The sequence below is a fragment of the Malus domestica genome, chromosome 10 (genome assembly GCF_042453785.1).
Source record: "Malus domestica chromosome 10, GDT2T_hap1".
NCBI classification, from domain to species: Eukaryota; Viridiplantae; Streptophyta; class Magnoliopsida; order Rosales; family Rosaceae; genus Malus; species Malus domestica.
Genome location: NC_091670.1, coordinates 40,747,603 through 40,758,340, shown reverse-complemented (window position 1 = coordinate 40,758,340; position 10,738 = coordinate 40,747,603). Strand labels below are relative to the sequence as shown.

Sequence of the window (10,738 nt, the reverse complement as noted above, 5' to 3'; positions counted from 1 at the left end):
AGAGGAAAAGAAAAATCGCAACCACCACATAGTTATGCGATGGAAACTGTGCCGTCGTCTAATTTTCATTCCAGAGAACCCAGCCTCGTTTTCAGTCTCCTCCATTCCCCCTCCCAAACCCACTCCAACAACCACCACACAGTTATGCGATGGAAACTGTGCCGTCGTCTGATTTTCATTCCAGAGAACCCAACCTCGTTTTCAGTCTCCTCCATTCCCCCTCCCAAACCCACTCCAACAACACCGATACTGTACCCACTTGGGCACCTGCTCAATCCGTCAGGTGTAGGGTTTTAATACAAAATGCTTCGGTGTTAGTTAGAGTGTGATAATTCTATATAAATGGCTTGTTCTCAAGCCTTCTGACCGATGTGGGACAAAGGAATTCTAACAGCCCTCCCCTTCCCAGATCGTTGTTCCTGCCTTCCTCTTGCAAGATCCATGAACGGATCGTTGATCAGCTCCCCTTTTCAAATCCCACGACACAAACTTCATGCTTTGTTCCCTAATCCCAACTTGAATCCATCTCTTTAATTTTCTTTTTTTTTTCTTTCCAAATGATAGATAGATTTCATAAATAATAAATACGAATAAAAACATAAACATCAGTAACTAGGATGTTAAGAGCCATGACGGCTCAAAATCATCCCACTGGATAACATCATTTTCCTTAACAACACAGGCAGCCACAAAATTTGCTGCCTTATTACAAGATCGAGGGGAAAATTTAAACACAACTAACTCGAATTGGGAAGCTAGGATACGGATCTCGTGGATGATCCCTTCCACCACTATTTTAGTTGTCGTAGTCTTTCGTGTGGATGATACTTTACACAACATTATGTGGTAGTTAATAGTTGTATTCTTTATTTAAATCAATAAATAAAGTATCCATTCATCACATGTCACAATGTTTAAAAAAGTAATTTTCCCTGCCTTTTTCTTTTTACTATACAATGTTAGGATCATTCATTAGTTCTTTTAAAGTACAGAAATGTAATCACAATAATTTTGAATGTGATGGGGTAACCAAAATTTTCTTTCATAATCCAGGTGTATTCAACTCCAAACAAGTTGTTATATAACATCGTTTAGAGAGCTTTTGTGTTTTTCATGTCTAATTTGGATTTTACAGATAGAAAATAAAAATAGTTTGACTTTATCATTGCACTTCATGTTCATGTTCTACTCTCATTCTCAAACGATTGGATTTAGCTATCATGTCAAGTAAATGTCAAGAACTCAACTTCATTGACTTGAGGGAACTGGTTGAGCAATAATTGTGTCTTGTTTGCTTATAAATAGACTAAAAATAGTATTATTAGGCTAATTAAGTTGAGAAAACGACTATATACATATTATATTCAGAAGATTTTAACTTAAATCTTACCTTAAACCAATTCCAAGACATATTTGTACATGTTTTACAAAGATATTTTTGTGACAAACCCCTCATTAACATTATAGCAACAAAGTTATGTTATTCAAATTGAATAGCCACAACTAGATATATATCAAACTTATCAAAAATATGTAACATTTTTGTAATCATGTGATGTTTCCACTCAATCTTCATTACGAAGATATATTACGTTTGTTGCTCAAACTGAATCACAGTAGCATTATGAAAGTTCTTAGATCATGCGAAATAAGAATTTTACTAAAGGCTTGAATATTCATCAACTGCTTAAGCAAAGTGATCCAACGATCATGGATGGAATAAGCTCTCATATATGTATTACTTTATAACCTCATAAATTTAGCTGTTACTCTATAAGCCGCTCAAAGCAGGTGATGATAAATTGAAATATCTTGGCCACCGAACCCACACTGTTTGTCTAGCCTGATTATCTATCATGGTCGGCAGTTGGCACGTCCCTCACTAGCAATCAAGAAAAATATGATTTGTATTCTTTCAAGAAAGGGCTTTCATAAGCTGACCAATCATAACCATTTATAGCAAAAGTCTCACATGAAAAGAATGAAATTGAATAGAACTGCGAAAGAGATGCCATTAAAAGTAAAATTATTGGTTTCTTCTATGTTACTTTATAATTTAATGTGAATTTATGCGTTATATTGTAAAATATAATGCTAAAAATCATAAATCAACAGAAAATTTATAAAAAATTTTACAGAAAATTTCCTTAACAATTTGCTGGCTTTATAGATCATGAGATGGTTCGGCTAGCTCAAAGCCGACCCCAACAGCTTAAACAAAAATGTCACGTAACTCACGTTGCAATGCATGATCTCTATGTTTTCTTGCCAAATAATGTTAGTCTAATATTTTAACAAAAAATATAAATATATACAGACTTCGATAAAGAATAAAATAAAATGGCATGCATGACAATCTCTGGTGTACGAATTGCGCAAAATTCTTGGAGACTGTGCAATTTAGTCAACTGATTGATTACGTGGAATAACACTTTACATGCTACGTGTCTGAACGCAAGACGTTGGTTCCTAAAGAGGGGATTAGACCTTTGAAAAGCAAGCCCTAATTAAAATTAATTAATATCGGACCATCATTAGCCTGCCACGTAGGTAATCCGACGTCTTTTGTTTACTCTCTCCCAACTACAAAACAAAACAGGTCCCTCCTTTCATGACGCACGAAAGTTTAATCCGTACTATAGTAAATTTAGTTTCTCTGTTTAGTATAATACATTATTAATCGCTTAATTGGGGAACAAATGAATGTGTTTACGCGATGATCTAGGATTTCTACTGTTAAACTTCCTTAATGGGCCATCTGTTAATCTGGAAGCATTTCCCGTCATCCAACCAGCACTTTCTAGTAATATCATTGGATTAAGTCAACTTAAAAAAAATCATTAAATTAATTAATTATCGGGTTTTTAATTTGACAGGCGTCTATCAGATACATAGTGTTCACTTCTTATAGGTCCCCACAGTTTAAATTAAACAATAATAAAACTGTCTTATTCACCTTTTTATCTTACCATATGAATGGTGTAGGGTCAAATATTATTTTAATCATCTACTAAGATCTTCACCTTAATCTTTTCAAGGAAAGCTTATAATCTCAAAGCCAATCTCACACCTTTGCTTGCATGCCCTTCTTACCCCTTTACTAAACTTGGATTGTCTGCCTTTCTCATCCTATACTCTTCTTATTTTTGTGGTCATGATTAAATCACGTCAACATTTTATATTAATTTTTTTATAGAAATAATAAGACAAAAAACAATGAGAATATAAAATGTTGACGTAGCTTAACCGTGACCACATAAATAGGAGGGGATGAGAATGATATGGGATGGGGAAGGGCAGACAATCCTACTTTTTTAGTGTACATGTGTGTTGTCATCAAACCCTAAAAGCTTAGCTAGATTTACACTGATTTCATAAGGTAGTCATCCAAAGGACAAGATAGATGTCCATGGTAACCGCGGTAGAACTCTTTCATAATTAGGGATGGTGCTATTTACACACTCTTTATTTTTTTTATCCTTTATATACTTGTTTTAGTTTATCAGCCGTCAGATTGAATAAATTAAAGAAGATCAATGGACAAAACTTAACAATAGTATTTGAAGGTAAAAAGGAGTGTGTGAATAACACCACCCTATCTAAAAGGTGATACCAATATGCTGAGTAGATATAAAGAATAGTTGGATTAAGCCTTGTCTAAGCGGTGACAACACGTGAAAATGATCAACTGAGTCTCGTAGCATGAGTTTGTAATTAAGTAAAGAATTATAAAGTAATTGGCATTATGGATTTCAATGGCTGGTTTGGAAATACTTTTAAAATGATTTAAAACGCTTTTAATGAGAGTGTTTTTTGAACCAATTATTTTTAGTAAAAATGTAAGTAAATCCTGAAAAAACATTTAAAGTGTTTTTGGAGCCCTAATATACTTTCACCAAATAACGTCTCTAATCATTTTAAAAGAACTTCCAAACAAGACTATGTCTAGTTGAGTAGTTGGTTATAGATTGATTATAACCTCATGTTAAAGTCAATACAATCACATCCTAAATTCTTAGATAAGTAAAAAATACCTGGGTGCGTAACAAACTCCCCTTCAAAGATAAAACACAACGAGTGAAAAATGAATTAGAATTTTACTAGGTCAAATGTTTGATTCTTGTAGCTAGCAAAAAGAAAAAGAAAAAATTTACACCAAAAGAGAGTATTACTATCTTTGGTGTTTTGCTATTAACATACGCAATTACGTAGACTCGTATTTTAAGACTAATTAATGTCTCCATGTTTGATGTCACGGAGACAAAACCAAGTATTTAAGTAATAAAAAAGCTTATTTATTATGATTAATGGTTGGATTACTACTCCATCAGCACGTAAAATACTAAATACTAAAATGGGTAATTAGTGGTCCAATCGTAGTGTTTGTCTTGTACATACATGTACCCAAAACAGTTGCGAATACGTGTTAGGGTTGACTGGATCCCCAAAATACATAAATCTGGTAGATTTTTTTCTTCTAAAAATGTTGTACAACAAATGTTGAATAATAATTAACGAGTGAGAATTAATTATTTGCTGCCATGCAATTTCGTTGACAGAGTTCATATAAATTAAATTATACCTAGATACGAGATCCGAAACGTTACACAGTCACTACTACAACTCATAAGCAAGATATAATATATGCACAATTAGTATACAATGTTATCTCTCCCCTTTTCTTTTCTTCTTTACAAATATATAGTGCGTATCATATTAATTTGGAAAGGATTTACAACACATCAAGACAACAAAACTACGTTATTACAACAGAGTTATACGCAATTAGAGATCGAAGTCATCATAATTGCATATCATCACCGTTATTTAAATAAGTTAAACTTGAGACATGCCCTCCATTTAAGTTCGGATTAATACAATATTAAGTTTTCTTTCCTTTTTACAAGGGTAGTACATTATAGCGATTTCGCACGCATCAACCTTCGAAATAATATTACTTTACAACAACGGAACCAGACACAATTAGATATCCAACTCATTACAATATTACATATTATCATTGTTATCCACACGGCTGAAAGGTCAGTTGGCAATATCCAATATTTTTTAGCTTGCCTTCTTCGTATTACATATATATTTTGTTTCTTTAATAGTACGTAGTCCCAATCGAGAGCATTCAAAAACTAAAACGATCAGATTTCAAGAAGTTTCTGTAGAAAAGGGTTTCTTAAATCCGAGCTAGACTTGTGTTCAACGTAAGCGATCTCTGGGGACACGTAGGGGCATGCTGATGGGTTGATGGATGCCTCTGGAAAATGGCGATGGGATGAACACCATTCACGAGATCAGGGACGTGGCAGAAAGGCAGTGGTACTTTAAAGCTGAAATGCCCTGGAGAAATTTTTCAATGTGACCAGTACACGGAATAGTATATCATGTGTTACTATAAAAATGATGAGATATGTGTGCTAAAAGTTCATAACTTAAAAAATAAAATTTCCCACCACTCCTATTAAAACACATAATGTACCACTTGTATTCCCGTAACAATTAAAAATTTCTCCCATGTATGAGCATTGATCTTCACTTGTTTGACTTTCTATGTTCTCGGACCAATGGTTTCCCGGACACGTCAATAACTTCTGTTGGGCTTTGAGTTCATGTGGATGAGAATATTTATCAAGAGTTTTGTGATCTCAGTTGCTCAAACCAGAGACATGAATCAGAACAGTGCTGATTGATGTTGAATTTACTGTGAAATCAGTCTCAATCGACGAATTTACGTGAACGATTGATACTAACATGTGCTTATCAAGAATAAAATGTAGTTAAAAGTTGGTATTAAGTAAAAAAAGAAACAGTTAAGATACTAGCATAACATAGAAAATTCATCCAACAATAACAACCAAGCCTTATACGAGTAAATGGAGTTGCTTGTATGAGTCTTAAAACGCCACTGTGCTCGGTTTTGAGTCACGTCTTCCGTTAACTCTAAGTATTCCATATCTTTTCTTAAAGTCCATTTCCAAGTCATCTTAGGTCTTCCTCAACCCTTTTGGCCCTCAACCTGTCTCATAATCGCATCCTCTAACCAAATCATATGTAAAGCTAAGTTTTTCTACGTTGTGAAAACATGAACTGAAATTTGCTTCTAATACAAAGTTTGGTCATTACATTGCCTTAATAAGAATATAGTTTCTCATACAATGTGTATGAAGAAGAACCAATAAATCATACGGCATTCCGAAAGAATGATTTTCTTTCAAATTCTTCAACAAATATTACAATTTGTACCGACGTGATATAATGATCACCGCGAAACAGTGGACGAACTGGAAGATATCATCTCGACAAGCCGGTTATGCAAGGTGCTATTAGTCACAAGGATTCCGCCGGAAGGGTATATATTCCTCCGTCCAACTTCATCTGCTGCCAGATTAAGTTCATCTCCCTTCCAGTCAGTCACCTGGTTTTACACCAGATAAACTCCAAGTTCATTATTCCATGTCTTTAGAGGGTCAATAACAAAAGTTGTACAAGTTCTATTAAAAAGTTCGTCTGCAATTCTAATCGAATGATGTAAGCCAAAGAAAGAGTTGCTGCCCGAGATGATCGATTCTGTTTTGCTTCCTACTATCCGGAAACACTCTTATACAGAATGCTAGAGTGGATAAACATTTTTGCAATAGAAATTTATACCAATCATAAGTAACTTGACAAAGAATATACAGATACCAGTTGTATAGAATTTCTTATTCATTGGGAAATATTAAGCGTTTTATTAGTCAAACAGCTCAAATTATGGTTTTCGGTTTCTAAATTTTGGGATTTTTCAACGAAAATTGCGTTTTTGCATCAATCCAACAGTGGAGCTTTGCAGAAAATTCATACTGCAGAAAGAGCCAAAGAATAATATACCTTTCCCCCTGCTTCATGCACACATATAACACCAACAGCGTGATCCCAAGCCTATACATCATCATGAGTTGAAGTTAGTCATATACTGATGTAGTTTCTATAATCCATTGACGACTGGAATGCAATGCAATACCTTGATAATTTTATGAACTTTCACACGCTGCATATGAAGAGATACCACACCTGAAGCCACCATTATATACTTGGATAAACTGCAGGCCGAAAAGAAGAAAGGTATATACCCAGTAAGCATTGAAAAAGATGATGAACATGATTCGTAATGGATATATAGCGAAATAGGAACCCATACGAAATTTTTGCTATTGCAAACTTGGGAACACAAGACTATTCTAGGAACAGTGGCATTTAGAGATTACGTTGAGACAGAGGGAAAAACTCTAACATTGAGTAAAAACTATGTCAAGATATCTGAAAAGTTCTAGTTTTCAGGAGAAGCAGTTGAGTAGGAAACAACAAACCTTCCACAACAAGATTTTACATGAAGAATTTCACACTCGTCAATGCTATCAGCATTAGTTGTGGAGCTGAATAAAGATGATAGTGGAAATGACTCCCATACATCACTGTCTGTGATAGAAAATCGTGCCTCTTCCACGATACAAGACCCATCAACGAAGCATCGTGTCCAAGAATAAGGTATTTTGGCTGTGGAATTTACAACAGATGACAAACGTTTTGTCCATGTGCCACAGCCTGTATGTGCAACCATAATAATCCCTGATCCAGGTGGACTGCTTTTTTCTTCCTGGACTTCAGAGGTGGATTTGTTGGATACATCATTCTTCCAGTTCGGGCAGCCCATGACACCCAATACAACCTTTCCGTCAACAACAAGTGCCAAACCAACCTGAAAACTTGAGCCGTTTTATAGGTAACCCTTATAGTAGAAAGAATTGCAGTTAAACAGGAACTAATATCTATAAAGAACATAGCTTGAATAATTTCTTTTCGCAACACAATAGTGCTATTTCTACGTCTCATTTAAAACCGTTGGCCTTACTTTCTTACATAAGAAAGCAGCATAACAACCAGTGTTACTTGAAAGGTATATCCTTGAAGATTGATTCCAATCTGACCACTAACTAAGGAGCCGTTTGATAACCATTTCGTTTTCAGTTTTCAGTTTTTAGTTTTTGGTTTTCACTCCACTTTTTTGAAAATTGAAAACTAAAATCTTGTCTGGTATCAACCGGCCCCTAAGATATTCAACAATCTCTGAGTCTTTTACGATAAGAAAACTAGAATTACATAGATTTCTAATAATATAACTGGGTATAATATATCTGAAGTTCCTACTTAGGTTAAGTCTCCTTCCCCTTCTCTTTGCTTCTTACTTAAATACTTGCACAGCATAGATTTCGTATATGGCGCGTATATCTGATCTATTCAAAACATAATGGAAATAGGCATCATTTAACATCAATGATGTAAGACATGATGACCGATGAACAAATTTAGATGAAAGCATCTGGTTCGTATTCCATAGCAAAGTCAATCACAGGTGCCATCATATTCAGGAATCAGAAATCACTGTAATGACCAATATCTGGGAAGTGAAAGAAAGAAACTCAATGCAACACTTCTAAGTTAGTAAGACATACCACTACAACGCGGGATTTCCCTTCACAAATCCTTTTGTTCCATCAATGGGGTCAAGTACCTGCATTACGTTTCTCAATTCAGTACAATACAGTAAATTAAAAAATCCAACCAAACCATCCATCTTAATTACAAACTGCGACCACCATGAATTAAAACATGATTACCAAACGAACCCAACACGTGGCAGTCTGAGCTCCGAAAGGGTTACAAACAAAGCTGAAATCTTGGTAATGTTCAAGTCAGTGCAGCAAAGCAAAGGGGTTACATACAAAGCTGAAATCTTTGTAATGTTTAATTCAGTGCAGCAAAGCAAAAGGGTTACATAGAAAGCTGAAATCTTGGTAACGTTTAAATTCAGTCATATAATGCAAATGCGAATCCGAATCCGAAAACAAACCCAATAAGTGGCGGGCTGAGCTCCGAAAGCAAAACCCTCCGGACCCCCTCTGTCAATGGCTTCCAATACTTCACCAGCCGTCCATGGGTTCTCTCCAAAACTAGATCTGTCAAGCACCGCATTGAGCACCGGCTCCACCAGATTATTCGACCGAACAAACGCGGAGTCTTCTTCCGCTACCAATGGAATCAAAGGGAATCGTTTCCCAAGCTCTGCAACCATACCATCTCCAATTACAGAACTAAAAAAATACAAAGAATAAGAGGACCTGCTTGCATAAAATATAATAAAAGGACTAATTAACAACTTTACCCAAACTGACGAGGGCCTGGACTCCAAAATCCGCCACCGTCACCGGAGTCTGGTCGGTCTTTTCAACGATCCGCCGTTGAGTTGATAGCACCGACGACTGGATGTCAACGCACAGCGCGCAAGCTCTCTCCACGACATCGACGGCAGCTTCCAGCTCTCGATAGTAGTTGGCCTTTTCAGTACCGAACGGCAAGCTAGACCTCACGCGGAAGCGCCGCCGCGGGAGGGCCGAATCTGGCTGAGTGAATCTTACAGTCGAAAAATGGCGGGCTGAGTGGACGAGAATCATGGCGAATTTTAACGGTCGGCCGTGCAGTGACTTTACTTGTTAAAAAGTGATTGGTGGAGAATAATGTATTGCAACAGTGGGGTTGAAATTGGGCCTTGTAAGTTTTGATTTAGTCAAAAACATTGGGCCGCATCAAAATTTCATACGGCCCAAAATCTAAATGTTATGCAGTCCAACCCAATTATTAGACAAACTTAAGAAAATCCCACGTGGATATTCTTGTCCCAGTAATGCTATTTTTAGCACAATTTTATATCATATTTCTTTATCATTTTAAGTAGTAGATGAGTTGAATAAGTTACATTATTTAATTTTAATAGTTTTATTAATTAAAACACTTAAATAATTTTAGATGGTAGAAGAAGACTGCTGGTATACCATAATCATCATTTAATTAACAATCTTTTTATTAATTATTGATTAACATTTTCAAATTAAATGCTAATTAATTTAGATAATGTGATTGTCTACATCAAATGTATGATATACAAATGGTACAAAAATATGGTTAGAATAACATTATTGTTCTTGTCCTTATCCAAAACATATGGAGCTCATCCACAGACACGTGTCTATGTATCAGACCACGCGGCCCCCAGTTTTCCATCGCAGCCGTCGGTTTCCCACTTCTCAGCGGTCAACGAACCTCAGATTTCCAAACCTGGGATTCATCTTCCAGTTTCTCTCTATAAATACAAGCAAATAGTGAAGATCCCAGCTGATTTCCGATCTTCTGAAAGACTTGTGATCTGGGTTATGAGCTTGAGGCACGTGAGCAGGGTGGCGTACCAGGCAGCGATGAGTGTCAAAGACCAGGGTCCCAAGTGTGGCGATACGACCGTTAAGTTCGTGAGGGGTTCGACGCAGGCGTGGCGGTTGTCGGCGTCGCTGGATTCGGGTGGTGGTTTGAAGGAGGGTGGAAAGAGTAGTGAGAGGGTTAAGGAGGCGGAGGAGTCGCTCAGGACTGTCATGTACTTGAGCTGTTGGGGTCCCAGTTGATTGATCTCTGCTTCCGTCTTAGCTTTTTGTAAATCTTTTTCGATGGGAAATTTGTATAGCTCATATACGTGTATTTATATGTAAATTACATGAAATGAAATCTTTGGATCCATAGCTTGATTTTATATTTTCTGTATTTTTATTTAAACCTTAAACCTTACTTGTCAAATGCATCTGACTTCATTTTTTTTTTTTTTTTTTGTCGAGAATGCATATGACTTCATTACATTTATGCCCAG

The 10,738-nt window shown here is 36.0% G+C and overlaps 1 protein-coding gene across 1 annotated transcript; it reads right to left on the bottom strand.

Moving 5' to 3' along the window:
• Positions 1-6,074: 6,074 nt before the first annotated feature.
• Positions 6,075-9,542, bottom strand: LOC103422411 (putative 3'(2'),5'-bisphosphate nucleotidase, mitochondrial). Its single transcript, XM_008360475.4, has 7 exons — positions 9,212-9,542; positions 8,900-9,111; positions 8,508-8,560; positions 7,359-7,754; positions 7,013-7,091; positions 6,880-6,930; positions 6,075-6,427 (listed from the first exon to the last, which is right to left on the bottom strand). The coding sequence occupies exons 1-7, from the start codon at positions 9,498-9,500 to the stop codon at positions 6,272-6,274; spliced, it is 1,236 nt and encodes a 411-aa protein (XP_008358697.2). The 5' UTR covers positions 9,501-9,542; the 3' UTR covers positions 6,075-6,271.
• Positions 9,543-10,738: the final 1,196 nt, after the last annotated feature.

Bases quoted from the DNA above. Each gene is read 5' to 3' on its own strand.
- LOC103422411 (XM_008360475.4), bottom strand. From the start codon at position 9,500: ATGATTCTCGTCCACTCAGCCCGCCATTTTTCGACTGTAAGATTCACT. The intron at 6,931-7,012 runs GTATTGCATTGC...GATGATGTATAG, and splicing joins AAGTTCATAAAATTATCAAG to GCTTGGGATCACGCTGTTGG. The intron at 6,428-6,879 runs GTATATTATTCT...GTGTAAAACCAG, and splicing joins TGCATGAAGCAGGGGGAAAG to GTGACTGACTGGAAGGGAGA.